The 16,872-nt window shown below is 41.2% G+C and overlaps 1 protein-coding gene across 5 annotated transcripts in view; it reads left to right on the top strand.

Moving 5' to 3' along the window:
* Positions 1-16,872, top strand: part of INTS2 (integrator complex subunit 2) — a 136,130-nt gene that overhangs the window by 8,040 nt on the left and 111,218 nt on the right. For all 5 annotated transcript variants that reach the window (XM_033922796.1, XM_033922793.1, XM_033922795.1 and 2 more), the window contains exons 2-6: positions 7,758-8,058; positions 12,737-12,875; positions 13,328-13,430; positions 14,227-14,340; positions 16,687-16,817. In XM_033922796.1, the coding sequence (XP_033778687.1) occupies positions 7,766-8,058; positions 12,737-12,875; positions 13,328-13,430; positions 14,227-14,340; positions 16,687-16,817 (780 nt within the window). In that variant the 5' untranslated portion in view covers positions 7,758-7,765. The remainder of the gene's footprint in view (positions 1-7,757; positions 8,059-12,736; positions 12,876-13,327; positions 13,431-14,226; positions 14,341-16,686; positions 16,818-16,872) is intronic.

Below are 16,872 nucleotides of genomic sequence, written 5' to 3'. Positions count from 1 at the left end.
GGTGGTGACGTAAAACCCGCGCATGCGCACTCGTGTTTTCGCAACGGATCAGGGAACACGTTTTTTTTTTTAGTGCGCATGCACGGCCTATCATTTTATTATATTAGATACACAATGGATTATATGTTACAAGTCTTTTGGCAGTCATTTGCCGATTCTGTTTTGAAATAATCTGTAAGGTAGATCAGTATACCACTTGAAAAATCAGCTGATGGGTGGAAGAAAAAGATAGAAGATGACCATATAAAATCGTAAAGATTATATAAAAGGTCCTTTTTTAAAAAAGAAATTTTTAAGGAATAAACTAATTTAATATAATAAAACAAAAATTTAGAAATTAAAGGCTTGAGCAGGAGCCAGTGAACTTTTTCACAATACAACCCGAAATGGGTACACAAGCTCCATACTCTGAGGCTCTTTATCCCTTATAGAGAAAATATTAATGAAAGCCTTACATCTTTATTTCTTTTACCAGTGGGTTGTGTTTTTATGTAGTATATGATACTTTGACCCTGTGTGTGTGTATGTGTATGTGTATATATATATATATATATATATATATATATATATATATATATATATACATACACATATATATATATATATATATACACACACACTAGTGTTTAAGCCCGTTACATTAACGGGTGCTAGAATATATGTCTGTCTGTCTTACTTTCTGTGTCTCTCCCTGCCCCTGTCTCTCTCTTCCTTTCTTTCTCCCTCCTGCTGTCTGTCCTTCTTTCTTTTTGGTTCTCTCTCTGGCACCCTTGGCAGGTCTGCAAATTTCAGGTGCTGATGTCTGCAGTGCCATTTTGTTACAATTTTCAAACTGTACTTTGGTGGTGGGGCTATAATGTAAGAACCAGTAAAAGAAACACATATAAACCTAGCACTCCAGGGCGCCCCCTAGGTACGGTCAAAGCGCGTCTAGTACCGCTGGCCTCTATTTGAAGAGCAGGAGGCCCTACCCCGCTTCCCCAGCCAGGGTTTGGCGCCCCCCTGCTGTTTACAATTCTTATAGCTATAGTTAACATTTTAAGTTTGCAGGAAAGATAAAGTGAAAACCCCAAAAACCCTCCATTCCCCAGTTTAAAATTGCGTCTTTATCCCAGGACAAGCAGGCAGCATATTCCCACACATGGGTGACGTCACCGACGGAGCCCCGCAGCAAACAGCCTCGAAAGCAAACTTGCTTGAAGATCTCGATCTTTCGAGTGCTGCAGCGCGCATGCGCGCGTGCCTTCCCGCCCGAACTAGGGGGCGCATCTCCTGTGAGGATCCTCAGTTTGTTTAATTCCGCGGAGACAAGAAGACACGTTTTTCTTCATCTCTGCAGCAATTTGCCTTCTCTTCACCGCGGCTGTTTCTTTTTTTCCAATTAGTTCGGTCGCTGTGTTTTTCTATTTCTCCTTTTCTTTTTTCTTTTTACAAAAAAAAAAAAAAAAATTTTGTTTCTTTTCTTTCTTGTCCGGCCGGTGAGCCTTGGGCCTAGGCCCAATTGCTCCTTCCGTTCGACACGGACTTTATTTTTTCTATGTCACGGCCCCTTACCGGGTTTAAACGTTGTCATCAGTGCAATCGTGTGATTTCGGTCACCGATCCCCACTGCCGCTGTCTTCAGTGCCTGGGTCCGACCCAATTCCCAGAAGATTGTCATCGTTGCTTCACTCTAACTCCACGGGCCTTTTGACGCCGGTGCGCCCAATTTTTTCAACTTTTTGGAGACATGGAGCAATCTTCGGATCCAGCCTCGACCGCGGCGGCTGCCCTGGTCTCGAAGGCTTCGACTCTGACACCATCGACATCCACGGTCTCGAAGGCTTCGACCCTGGTTCCGGCTGGAGCCTCGGTTTCGAAAGCCTCGACCTTGCCTCCTTCAGTGCCCTCGAAGACAGTGACATCGGTAAGGGGGTAAGTCTCCTGGTTCTATTTCAGGTGCCGTACCTAAGAAGCCACCAGAGTCCTCTTCACGTCCATCTTCCAAGCGTACCTCCAAGATAAGGGAATACTCACCTTCGAGGTCACCCTCTTCGGAGCGTACTGCTGCACCTACGAGGCCAGAACCTTCTGTCTCGGTGCCGATGCTGGAGGACATGCTAAAGTCTATCTTGACCACTCAGATTTCCTCATTGGTGGCTCAATTGGTTCCGTCCTCGACCTTGCCTCGGGTGGATCAGCCTGTCACCCAACCACAGCTTCCAGTGTCTCGAGGCCGATCCCGGACTCTGAAGAGAACACCTTCTTCGGATTCTTCTCAGGACTCACCTCCTCCGAAGCATCACTCGAAGCATTTGAAACACCTTGCTTCCAAGCTTCGAAGGGAGTCTTCTGCTTTTGACACTGAGACTTCGCTGCCTCGTTCTTCAAAATCGAAGCACGGATCTCGACACCACCGAGCATCGACTCGAAGTCCTTCTCGACCGAAGACTCCACCGTCGAAGACCACTCGTCGAGACACTTCTCCTCAGACTTCGACCCATTCGGTACCACGTACACCTGGTATTTCTCCCTCCAGGAGTCTTAAGAGAAAACATTCTCTTACTCCACCACACAGTACAGCTTCTTCTGTAACTCTACGTCTTGAATCAGAACCACTCTCACCATATTCCAGAGAGGCTTCTCCTTCCTACTCAGCACTTCCTAAATCTCGAAGTGTCTCTCCTGAGGAAGCATCTGATTCCAAATCCATTTCATTTGCCAAATTTATATTTGATATGGGACAAGCTCTCAAACTAGATCTCCATTCAGATTCAAAATACACTCCTGAATATTTAGCAGATATGGAGCTTCCTCAACCACCTAAGGAGTCCTTACGTTTACCAATGACTCCTGTTCTCAAACAAACCTTTGTTCGTAACATGGAGACTCCTTATTCCATCACTGCCATTCCATCTAAATTGGAATCCCGTTATCGAACAGTTCCATGTAAAGGTTATGAAAAATCTCAACTTTCTCATCAGTCCCTGGTAGTGGAATCATCTTTGAAGAAAGCACATCCTTCTAAAATCTACGCTTCCGTTCCTCCCGGCAGAGAAGGTCGTACCATGGATAACTTTGGTCGCCGTTTATACCAGAACTTCAAGATCGATTGGCGAATCTTCCTTGTCAGGGGAACGAATTGTTTGATGATTCTATTGAAGCAGCTACTAAGCGTCTTTCAGAACATGAACGCTCTTTTGCTTCCCTCATCAGACCAAAACCTAAACCTACACCGACTAGAGGTTTTAAACAAACTCCACGTCGTTATCCTCAGAAAACGACCCCTGCTTTTTCCAGGCCTCCTCCTCGTTGTCCTCCGCAACAACAGCACCAGCAAAAGTCTCAGACTCCCGCTGCCACCAAACCAGCTCAGTCTTTTTGACAGTCTCAGCCTGAGCATTCCAATTTCTCTGTTTCCAAATTCTCTCCTCCCCATAGGGGGTCGCCTTTCCCACTTTTATCACCAGTGGAAGCTCATTACATCAGATCTCTGGGTGCTTACCATCCTACAAGAGGGATACTCTCTTCGGTTCCTTCAGGTGCCTCCAGATCGCCATCCAAGAGAGTGTCCTTCCAATCAGTCGCACCTTCCCCTTCTGCTTCAAGAAGCTCGGGCTCTTCTTCGTCTGCGAGCTGTGGAGGAAGTTCCTCTTCCACAAAGGAACTTGGGATTCTACTCCCGTTATTTTCTAGTTCCCAAGAAGACAGGGGATTTGCGACCTATCCTGGATCTCAGAGCTCTCAACAAATACCTAGTCAAAGAGAAATTTCGAATGCTCACTCTGCCGACTTTATATTCCTTAATGGACCAAGGGGATTGGATGTGTTCCCTCGATCTCAAAGAGGCGTATATTCATATCCCTATTCATCCAGCATTTCGCAAGTACCTCAGATTTCAAGTAGGAAGCCTTCATCTGCAGTACCGAGTTCTCCCCTTCGGGTTGGCTTCTTCTCCCAGAGTTTTCACAAAATGTCTAGTGGTGGTAGCTGCAGCTCTTCGCAACCAGGGTCTCCAAGTATTTCCATACCTCAACGACTGGCTCATCAAAGCTCCCTCTTTTTCAGAGGTTATTGCAGCGACCCAACAGACTATTCTTTTTCTTCAAAGTTTGGGGTTTCACATCAACTTTCCCAAATCTCAGTTGACTCCCTCTCAGTCTCTCCAGTTCATAGGAGCAACTCTGGACACTATCAATCTGAGAGCCTACCTTCCACAACCACATCAGGATGCACTTCTTCAGATTTCTCATCAAGTCTTCCACCTTCCATCCGTTCCAGCACGAAAGATGATGGTTCTGCTCGGTCACATGGCTTCTACGGTTCATGTGATTCCTTTTGCCAGACTTCACCTTCGTATTCCTCAATGGACACTGGCATCTCAATGGCAGCAAACCGTGGATCCACCGTCTCGACTGATTTCCATAACTCCTTCATTGCGGAAGTCTCTCTGTTGGTGGATGCTCTCTTTGAATCTTTCAAGAGGCTTGCTGTTCCACCCTCTTCCTTATCAGAAAGTCCTCACAACCGATTCATCAACGTACGCTTGGGGAGCTCATGTGGACGGTCTCCGCACTCAAGGTCTATGGACTTCAGCAGACCGTCTGTGTCATATCAATCTGTTGGAACTCAGAGCGATACTCTATGCTCTCAAAGCCTTTCAACATCTCCTTCACGACATGGTGATTCTTGTACGTACAGACAACCAAGTAGCCATGTATTATGTCAACAAACAGGGAGGGACGGGATCTCACTCCCTCTGTCAAGAAGCTCTGAAATTGTGGCATTGGGCAATTCTTCACAACATCTATCTCAGAGCTGTTTATATTCAGGGTCAACACAATTATTTGGCGGACAAATTGAGTCGTCTTCTACAGCCTCACGAATGGACACTCAATTCTCCAACTCTTCGCCAAATCTTTGCCCGTTGGGGAATGCCGCAGATAGATCTGTTTGCGTCACCTCTCAACTTCAAACTGCCTCAATTTTGCTCTCGCATCTATGCCCCTCAACGTCTCGAAGCGGATGCGTTTCTACTGGACTGGAGGAATCAGTTCCTTTATGCTTTTCCTCCGTTTCCTCTGATTCTCAAGACTCTAGTCAAACTGAAGTCAGAACATGCCACCATGATTCTGATAGCTCCTTGGTGGCCCAGACAACCTTGGTTCTCCCTTCTACTTCAACTCAGCGCCAGGGAGCCTCTTCTTCTACCAGTATTTCCCTCTCTACTCACGCCGTCACGGATCCTTGCTTCATCCCAATCTGCAGTCTCTACATTTAACAGCTTGGTACCTTTCTGCATAACAGACTTTTCTCAATTTTCTCCATCTGTTCAGGATATCTTACTTGCTTCCAGGAAGCCATCAACTAGACAATGTTATGGCCAGAAGTGGACTAGATTCTCTGCTTGGTGTTCTACATGTCACTTACCACCCAGATCTTCCTCCTTGACATCCGTTCTGGACTACTTACTTCATTTGTCACATTCTGGACTTCAAACTACATCTATTCGAGTCCATCTTAGTGCTATAGCTGCTTTTCATCAGCCTCTAGATGGGAAACCTCTTTCTGCACATCCTATGGTTTCTCGCTTCATGAAAGGACTTCTTAATCTTCATCCACCACTTAAACCACCTCCAGTGGTTTGGGATCTCAATGTTGTTCTGGCTCAACTGATGAAACCTCCTTTTGAACCACTTGACAAAGCTCACCTCAAATATCTCACTTGGAAAGCTGTGTTCCTCATCGCCCTCACATCTGCTCGAAGAGTCAGTGAGTTACAAGCTTTGGTTGCAGATCCACCCTTCACAGTTTTTCACCATGACAAGGTGGTCCTCCGTACTCATCCTAAATTCTTACCTAAAGTTGTTTCAGAATTTCACATCAATCAGTCTATTGTTCTACCTGTGTTTTTTCCAAAGCCTCACTCTCATCCTGGAAAAGCGGCTCTTCATACCTTGGACTATAAACGTGCCTTAGCTTTCTACCTCCAACGCACTTAACTTCACAGGACATCTTCTCAACTTTTCATCTCCTTTGACCCGAACAGGTTGGGTCGTCCTATCTCGAAACGCACCATCTCCAACTGGATGGTTACTTGCATTTCTTTCTGCTATACTCAGGCTGGTCTTCCTCTGCAAGGTCGAGTGACGGACCACAAAGTTAGAGCTATGGCAGCATCTGTAGCTTTCCTCCGATCAACACCTATTGAGGAAATCTGTAAGGCTGCCACTTGGTCCTCGGTTCATACTTTTACCTCTCATTACTGTCTGGATTCTTTATCCAGGAGGGATGGCCATTTCGGTCAATCTGTTTTGCAAAATCTTTTTTCGTAAATTGCCAACTTCCCTCCATCCCTTTTTACTTAGCTTGGAGGTCACCCATGTGTGGGAATATGCTGCCTGCTTGTCCTGGGATAAAGCACAGTTACTTACCGTAACAGTTGTTATCCAGGGACAGCAGGCAGATATTCCCACAACCCTCCCACCTCCCCTGGTTGGCTTCTTAGCTAGGTATCTGAACTGAGGATCCTCACAGGAGATGCGCCCCCTAGTTCGGGCGGGAAGGCACGCGCACATGCGCGCTGCAGCACTCGAAAGATCGAGATCTTCAAGCAAGTTTGCTTTCGAGGCTGTCCGCTGCGGGGCTCCGTCGGTGACGTCACCCATGTGTGGGAATATCTGCCTGCTGTCCCTGGATAACAACTGTTACGGTAAGTAACTGTGCTTTTCACCTCTCCTACACGTTGGCTGTTCAGTGTCCCTGTACCTGCTCTGGAAGTGCCTTTAGCTCTCTGTGAAAGTGGCACACATGTTTAAAGTCTGATACTCCCCTCCCCCTCCCCCCAAGTAGCATTTCCCACACACACACTTGCCTGTATAGCAGCAACATTTCCCGCCGCCCCCTTCCCAGCCGCCGCGTTTAAATTCTGAGAAAAGCGCTGCACCGTGCTACCGCTGGCTTCGGTGTCTTCTATCTACTGCGGCCAACCCTAGCGGAAACAGGAAGTAGTCAGAGAGGGCGGGCCGCAGTGGACAGAAGACGACGAGGCCAGCGTTAGCGCGGTGCAGCGCTTTTCTCAATTTAATCGCGGGTGAGCCAGCGAGAAGGAGGTGGTGGTTTTGGCGCTGAGTGAGGGCGGGAGGGGGGAGTCGCCGGCTGTGCTGTTTCTCCGCTTTCCCGATTGTCTAGCCGCCATCCGCACTCCTGCTGGCCAAGGACCTACTGATCACAGATCAGGGATCATGGAAGCACGCAGGTAAGTGCGCATGCGTGGCTAGCTTTTTATTATATAGGATATGTATATATGTATATGTGTGTGTATATATGTATATATATATATATATATATATATATATATATATATATATATATATATACTTTGACCCACTTGTTTGTATGTGTGTATATATATATATATATATATATATATATTTATTTATTTATTTATTTTTATTTTATTTTATTTTATTTTTTTAAATTTTTTCAGTAGTGCGTTAGCCCATATCTCTTTTGAAAGCTATTATGTGTTGGGTTTTTTTTGTGAAATATTTTGAATAATTTTGGTTTTGCATGACTTTTTTTCATAATTCTGACTTTTTTTTCCTTTCCATTTTCTGCTTATAAGGTCATCGACACAGTGATCTGGTTCTCAAAAAAACAAACAAACTTTCCTCACTGGATAAGGCAGTTATATGCTTTGAGTGCCCAATATAAGAAGAGCTATTATGGAGATAGATAGTAAACTTGTCTATATATGTGTTTTGTGTTTTAAACAGGGGTGAACATGGCAGAGTGTGCCTTTCTGCAGTTTGTAAGTTCCTATGCCTTTGAAGCCATGCAGAAGGTAGATGTGGTACGACTGGCAGCTCTCAGTGACCCTGAGCTCAGGCTTCTGCTCCCCTGCTTGGTCCGGATGGCATTGTGTGCTCCAGCTGACCAAAGCCAGACCTGGGCACAGGATAAGAAACTGATTCTCCGTCTCCTTTCTGGAGTAGAAGCTGTCAACTCCATTGTAGCTTTACTATCTGTGGATTTTCATGCTTTAGAACAGGATGCTAATAAAGAACAACAACTTAGGTATCTATCAATTGGTATTCACTATGGAAATACGGTAACTGTTTTAGGAATGTTAATATAATTGAGGCAAACCAATGTATAATAATAATTATTTCTTATATACCGCTATACCATGAAGTTCGAAGCGGTTTACAATAAAGATACATTTGACAGTACATGGGATAGAATCGGTTTACAATAAAGATACGTTTAGTCAGTACATGGGATACAAGTGGGTTACAGTAAAGATATATTTTGTCAGTACATGGGATACAAGTGGGTTACAGTAAAGATATATTTTGTCAGTACATGGGATGCAAGTGGGTTACAATACAAGTGGTTTACTATCAAGGTGCATTTTGTCAGTGTAAGGGATACAAGTGGGTTACCATAAAGATACATTTATCAACCTATTGTTTAGAAGAGCGGTTTTCAAAGCCATTGCCATGTTTGAAACAGTATTCTACCTACAGAAAGAGACTTTGAAAATTACACATACTCTCTTTCATGTTTATCCTAGGACAAGAAGGCAGCATATTCTCACGTTTGGGTGATGTCATCCATGGAGCCCGGTACAGACAGTGCAAAATGTGTACTGTCACTTTAAGAATTTTCAAAGTCTCAAAGACTACCTGTACCGCGCTGCGCCAGTGCCTTCTTGCCTGAAGTCAGCTCGGGGGATGATTGGTTTTCAGTTTTCCGTAAAGCTAAAAGCTACTTTTGTTTAGAGTTCCTCCAAGTTCACCCCATTTTTCTATTTTCTATTTTCTTATTTTATTTATAATTGTTTTGTTTTTCTACAATGTCTCTTGTGGCTTGAAAAGTTTTCATTTTTCTCAGATTTTTGGGTTTGGGCCTTTGGGCCTCATGGAGCTTGTTTTCAGGCCAGGAGCATTGACTGATTTTCAGTATTTTATATACTGTGGATTCAATATTTGTCTCCCTCTTACTTCATCCCCTTGGCCCAGCATCTTTTTCCCTTTCACTCCCTCCTTCCTACTGTGAGGGAACACGCGCAGTCATGGATCGCGCAGTCCAGCAGCCTCCTCCCTCCTGCATTCTCTGCCCAGTTTCACTTCGCTATGAGAAATGACAGCATGCTCCAGATCTTTAGAGCAAAGAGTACTATTGAGCCACTGCTGATTCCCCCTGTGGCGTGCTCCCGGCTCCTTCCTTGCGTGATCCCGGTCCGGGCTGCGCTCTCCCTGCCTTTTCAGTGCAGGGTGGCTTTTGCAATTAGATGGCAAAGTGAAGGCAGGACAGCAGTGGAACCGAACCCACCCTGGGGGCGCTCCAGTGGTAAAATCATTGCTAGTTAGTTGTGACTGGGAGGTTAATCTTTGCGCCTACCTTTCCTGGGATGATTACAGACATGTTCTCCAGATGATTGTGATGTCTAGTCTCAATTATTGTAACATTGTTTTGCTTGGTGCAACCTCTATTGTTGTGCATGCAATGCAGGTGGTACAAAATTCAATCAGAACATTGTTTAGATTAATAAAGGGTGAACATGTATCCGAGTACTACATCAAACTATATTGACTCAAGATGGAGTTTAGAATCGGGTATAAGGTGGTGTTGGTAGTTTATCAAAGATTACATAGATTGGTCCCCACAGATTTAATTGATTGTCTTTCATATCATATTGAGTTTCCCAAGTTGCGTTCATTGGGATTTGAAGAGCCCAACCAGAAAGGAACTAAGACTTCAATATAATCTTATTATGGGACTTCAAGTATTATGGGAGTGTTTTCCTGCGTTGATCCAGAGGAATGGAACAGGCTTCCGCAATATATATAGCAGCAGAGGAATCAAATGACATTTATAAGACTGCTAAAACGCCATCTGTTTTGTAAAATGAAATATGGCTGAAGGATGGGTGGCTGTGTTGTGGTTGCGGGGAGGACAGTTGTGAATACTGTCGATGACTGTTGTCAACTGTCCTGTGTTTTATATCTTTTAAATTGTATTCTGTATAGTTTTATGTTTGTAATGATTTTATTATGTCTGTTCATTTGTGCTTCGCTTTGTATAAGATGAATAATAAACAAACAATACACAATATGGTAAAATCATTGCGAGTTAGTTGTGACTGGGAGGGCTGGTTCTGTTGTGGGGTTCTTGGTAGACAGTTTATTATTTTAAATAGTTATTTTGTTGAATTTGCAGCTGGTTCGATGTTTTCAGATAAATTCTGTTGCCTGGCAGTACATTACAATTTGTTTCTTACAGTTGAGCCTGTCTTGAATGGCACTGCGCAATGTGAGACCATTTTGTTGCCACTACAGCTTCTGAGATTCCCCATTTAAAATATTAAATAAAAGTGGAATATACTTGATTAGCAAGTATTGTTATTGCAGTCTAAAGAGGTTTTTTTTTGTTTGTGTACCAACCCATCAGGATTTGGAAGTGATCATCTAAGGAGCTGTCTAGTTTTAGGGGCCAAGAGCATGTGTAAATGCCAGTTTTCTAATCACTTGTGCATACGTGGATACATAACTAAAAAATGATCATTTACATGTGCATATGCCAAGATACGTTGGTGTGTACTTTGCAGATGGGCATACATGTGGGTAGGGTGCACATCCTAGTGCTGAAATCTAGCCCTCCTCTCTTGTGGAATTACCTTCATAGTTTTCAAAATAAGTGACAAATGCTAGATTTACTAAAGTATACTACCATGTTGGCATGCACTAATCCTGTTAATGCATGTTATTTTATGTGTTATGGGTCCCATTATATAATACAGTGCCTGCTAGGAAAAATGCTCATTACCTCATTTTAGTGTATGACTACGTATCTTAGCAAATCTAGTCCTAAGGATTTTTTTTCCATAGAAACCCCATTAGTATGTTAGATTCTAAGTTTTTACTAATGGAGATGCACTGAGTGCAAGTACAGTAACTAGCGATTGATGGGAAAAAGCATTACTTGGCTTTAAAAGAAAATGTTTTGTTTCTGTAGTGCAAACTGCCAGGCAAAATCTTAAAAATTTAAAGGTGAAATTAACAGGTTGCTATGAGCACCAAGTACTGTGTCTTACAATTCTTTGTCAAGCAGCCAGCATGTGAAATGACCAGTCTTTATTTTGTTATGCTCAAAGTAGAGAATGACATGGAGATGGGGAGAGAGCCTGCGGGGACAGGGACAAACTTTGTCTCCATATCAGTCTCGAAAAACTTTAGACTAGTATCGGTATGTAAAAATTTAACACATCTTAGAGAGCCCTGTTTACCTGGAGGAAACGGCAGATGCTCTCTGCATTTTGCAAGCAGGTGCAATAATCCACAAGCAGAATCATTTGTTAAAGTAACTGCATTTGTATTAGTAGTTCAGATTTCAATATTCATTGAAGCTTCAGATTTTCAAAGGGAGAGCACTCGTAAGTGGTTTATTTGCCCTCTGTAAGGAATATGATGTGCTATTGGCTGTAAAAGCTTATTGTCAGTTGTTGATGACTTATGGCTTCAGAACTCTTTGGGCACTCTGCAACTGAATAAATTTTTTTTTGGGGGGGAGGGATCTTAAGGAAGTAATTTTACTTCTCTGTGCTGCATTTTATCCTGATGTAATAGGTGAAACCTAGAATGCTGCCTTTTTTTTTTTTTTATTGGCAGCTAAATTCAATGATTTAAAAAAACTGCCGAAACTGCTTTTGGATTTAAATGAACTACTGTTAAATGACATTTGTGTCTTGTCTTAAAAATTTTAAAGAAGAAATTTAACAATGAAATTAACAGGTTGCGATGAGCAATAAGTACTGTCTTACAATCCTTTGTCAAGCAGCCAGCTGATCAAACGTCTACCAACTGCAAAATCCTTCCATCATGTGCCCAGCTGATTAAGCATCTTACTATTACTGCAATAGATTCATGTATTGTTCCTGGCATCAAGGCACATTTCCAACATTTAATAGACATATTTTCCTGTTTATCCACTACACAGTTTAGGTTCTCTTCTACACCTATATCTGAAAGACAATCCACTTACCTTCTTAGATGATGTAATAACATAGACAACTGAATCTTTGAGAAGGTTGTACCAAAACCAGATCAAAATGAAAGGCTGTACTGTATTTGCGATTTTTAAACAGCTGTACAGAATATTGTCCTTTTGCATACTTTAATAAAAAGATTTAAATATAAAATCATAAGTGTTCGAGGCTTGTGCAAATAAGGACAGAACTCATGAGGATGGAGGCCGCAGGGATGGGGACAGAGCTGACGGGGTCTAGCTTTGTCACTGTCATTTAGAGAATGACACAGGGACAAATTTTTCCCCGTCCCCACGGGAACTCATTTTCCCATCCTGGTGAATTCTTTTTCTTGTCCCTGCTCCATTCCTGCAAGCTCTTTCCTCATCTGCACAAGCCTCAAACACTTTAAAAACATAAGTGATTGAGGCTTGTGTAGTTAAGGCAGAGCTTACAGAAATGGGTCAGAGACAGCGACAAAACTCGTAAGAACAGGACAGAGAAATTGTGTTCCTGCAGGGACAGGGAAAAATTTGTCCCCATGTCATTCTCTAGTTCAAAGTTGAAATCTAAAGAACAACATCTAAGCAAAAGATATTTGTTATAACTGAATTGAGAAATGGAGTTGGTGGTGATAGTCATATTAATTGCCTTTTGCTAAGTGCATTTTGCTGCTACTTTTATGATATTTTTAAAATCCTGCTTTGAATATTAATTCCCTATTAGACACAAGCTTGGTGGAGGTAGTGGAGAAAGCATCTTGGTGTCGCAGCTTCAACACAGCTTGACCTTGGAGTTTGAACACAGTGATTCCCCTCGCAGATTGCGTCTTGTTCTTAGTGAATTATTAGCAATTATAAATAAGGTACATCTTTTTCTATTTCAGCATTTTGTTCTCATCTGAAATTTTTTTTAAGTACTACTTTGTGCTCTTATTAGGGAATTTTTGTGCATATATTTCATTTTACCTTCTTTAATTTGTACCCCCTAATCATTTTTACTCCCTACTTCAACTAAAGAGCAGAGTTAAATGATTTATTAAGTGTGTCAAGCATTTTTCTTATGGACACAAAATATTAAAAAAAAACCTTTAAATCATCTGGCACTAAGGGCTCCTTTTACAAAGCCACATTAACAATTGCCACATGGCAAATGCAGTGAAGACCATTAAGTTCCTATGGACTTCATCACATTTGCCACATGGGAATTACTAGCATGGCTTTGTAAAAGGAGCCCTTAGTTATTTAACTTTTATATAACTCTGTAGAGTGTTCTTGCCTAAAGAATCAACTAGCCAATTTTTTCTCTGACTTGTAGGTGTCTGATTCCACTGGAGAGTTTTTCCTGAAGTCGTCTGAGCTTTTTGAGAGCCCTGTTTACCTAGAGGAAGCGGCAGATGTTCTCTGCATTTTGCAAGCAGGTGCAGTAATCCACAAGCAGAATCATTTGTTAAAGTGACTGCATTTGTATTAGAAGTTCAGATTTCCATATTCATTGAAGCTTCAGATTTTCAAAGGTGGTTTTATTGGCCCTCTGTAAGGAAGATGTGAGATATAAGCTGTAAAAACTTATCGTCGGGTGGTTTTGACTTCTGGTTTCAGAACTCTTTGGAGGGGGATCTTAACTGAACAATTTGGGGGGATCTTAAGGAAGTAATTTTACTTCTCTGTGCTGCATTTTATCCAGATATAATAGGTGAGACCTAGAATGCTGCCTTTTTTTTTTTTTTTTTTTTCCTACCACAGTAAGAAGGTGCTGCTTGGACATTATAAACAACCAACAGTAGTGCGGAGGGTGATGTTTGGGTAATCGCCATATTTGTATACCTGGCTGTTTACTACAAAGCTTTGTTAATATAAGCACAGGAAAGGTGCTGTACTAGAGAGAACTGTATGTTGTCCTTCCCATGAAAGAAATACAGATGGGCCTTGATAAAGAGACATTTTGCAGGTGTTCACATTCTGAACTGTAGTTGGGATGTATCCTTGCAGGGTAGATTGGATGAATCAAATGTTTTTTCCGCCATCCTCTACTATGGTTTTTACTATTTTAAACTGATCTAAATTTAAAAATAGGCTTTGGTTACACTGGAAGGAATGCCACAGTAAGTTAACCCCAGTGATTGCCATTCCTGTTAGAATCCATTGAGGGTACAAATGTATCAAACTGAAGTGACCAGAATGAGGTATTACTTGCATGTTGTTCCTTTCTTGCAGAACTCCCATCACTGTTACCTATAGTCGATGTGGCCGAGGCTTTGCTTCACGTTCGAAATGGAGCTTGGTTTCTGTGTCTATTAGTGGCCAACGTTCCTGATAGTTTTAATGAAGGCAAGTGGTTTTGGATACTTTTAGATGTACAGTTTCTGAACCAGTTAATTGTAAAACAACAAAAAAAAATAAGCAATAATTTGGTTTATCACAGTAGAAAATAGATCTGCACAAGTGTGAGTGCACTACTGACTTTTTTTTTAAACTAAAATTCTAGAAAACGGAAAACAGGATTAAAGTCTACATAGTCTATATAATCAAGTTTAGGGCAATGCTTAAGTGTGTATATGTATGTATGTATGTGTATATATATATATATATATATATATATATATATGTGTGTGTGTGTGTGTGTGTATATAATTAAAATATATATTATATATATATATATATATGTGTGTGTGTATATAATTAAAATATATATAATATATATATATATATGTGTGTGTATATAATTAAAATATATATATATATATATATATATATATATACACACATACATAAGCACTGCCCCCAAACTTGATTATATAGACTATGTAGACTTTAATCCTATTTTCCATTTCCTATATATAATCCGTTTCCGTTCTATATAATCAAGTATATATACACACACATACATAAGCATTGCCCCCAAAGTTGATTAGATTGCCGTTTCCCACTTGTTCCTCTTGATGTTCTAGGCACAATATTTTCCCCTGGTTATTCTGTACTTGCTAAAACATTTAATACTACACTTCTCCCTCAGTATTCGCGGGGGCTAGGGGCAGAGCTGGCCCACAAATGTTGGAAATTCGAATAACTTTTCGAATGGCTGCTGTGAGTTCCCGTAGTCTCTCGAGACTACAATGGGAACACACGACACCATTTCCTATGAGTGATCTGCACGGGGCAGGAGCATAGGAAGATTGCTCCTGCCCCAAAAGCCCGCTAGACCACCAGGTAAGGTCCGGGATGCTGGGGGGAAGGCAGGGAAGGTCCGGAATGCAGCTTTATTAAAAAAAAAAAAAAAAATATCACGAATAACTGAATCCATGGATACTGAACCTGTGGATTTGGGGAGAGAAGTGTATTACTACTAACACCATAACTTATTTTCATTTCTTTAATTTTATATTTATTACGTTTTAAGATACACAAGCATCTACTTTCAACAAAAATCTTGATAAAGAGCAAATCTCATATTAAATAAAATAAATCATACTAAATTAAAACGGAAACAAATAGAGAAATAACCACTTAATTACATTAGATCACAATACAGTGAGGATGGAGACTTGTTAATGGAATTCAAACAAAAAAACCTATTAAACCAAATAGGCTTAATGCAATATTCTCCCCTATTTTTAACCTATGACTCAGGAATAAGTATGATTAGCTGGTGAAATAGCTTTAAATTAAGAAAAGACCTTAAATGGACTGGGGCATAGAAAAGAGATTTAACTCCCTAATAATAGATCAAACATTTTGCAGGTTAATAACTTAAAAACAGAACCCATAGACACTGTCTCATGGAAAGCCTTCACTTTTAAAATGCTGTTGGGCATAATCAATGCAGTGCTGTACAGATACATATAAGAAAGTAATCCTTTTGCCATGGAGCATAGTCAAGAAAAAACCACATCCTCATAAACTGTTGTTCATTCCTTTGTTATAGAGAAGTGATTTAAAAGCAAACCCCAAAACATTGGTTTATAAAGGGACTTGAATATGACCAGAGGGCAATATGGCGAAGGAAATCTGTTCCAGATACACAAGGCATGAATGAATGGAGTTGGGGAATTGACAATAGAGCACGGATAACTGACTTTCTTTCCTTTTTTTTTTTTATTCTTTATTCATTTTCACATCAATTAACAAGCATACAATATGATATCTTATAATATACAAAATCACTTGTACATTCTTAACCATAAATCTTAAATACTTTAAATTACCCCCCATCCCATCCTCCCAGCCCTCCCTATATCAATAAAATTGATAACTGACTTTCTTGATAGCAGCATTCATGAGGAAGGAAGAGAAGAATGTTAGAGCAGCACATGAAATAAAGGTTTTTTTAATTGCCTCCTTCAGCATCCAAAAGCATCTTTATTAGGGATAATGCAACTCAAGCTTCTGTTTTGAATTCTCCAGCCCGTGTTTGGCAGATATAGAAAATCCATTTTTAAACTAGGTTTATAAGTAAGCAGCTTAGTGGAATAAGAGCTAAGTTCAAATGTGGAGTTGTTTGTGGATTTTTGGCAAGGTTATTTTTTTGTTGTTGTTGTGTGCATGTGGGTTTATTTTGTTTGTTTGTTTTTGTTTTTTCCCCCTGCTGCTGTGTTTGTAGCCAAAGCATTAAATATTTAACAAAATATGCTGATGCAGTTCAGGGGGCCCAAATATGTAAAATGCTTTGGTGCTCAGTTTGCAGAAGTCTTATAAAGAATGGTGAACGTCAGGATGAAGAGAGTGCTGGAGGACACCGGAGGACAGAAGCCCTCCGTCAGCTCTGTAAGATGAATCCTGCCCAGGCTCTAAAAGTTCGAGGCATGGTGGTAAGGATCCAGCCACATAATTTACAGCAGCTAAAAACAAATTGTGTGTGACAGA

This window comes from Geotrypetes seraphini, chromosome 15, assembly GCF_902459505.1.
Source record: "Geotrypetes seraphini chromosome 15, aGeoSer1.1, whole genome shotgun sequence".
Taxonomy (NCBI): Eukaryota; Metazoa; Chordata; class Amphibia; order Gymnophiona; family Dermophiidae; genus Geotrypetes; species Geotrypetes seraphini.
Note: the sequence above shows the minus strand (reverse complement) of the source record. Positions and strands in the feature narration are given on the sequence as shown.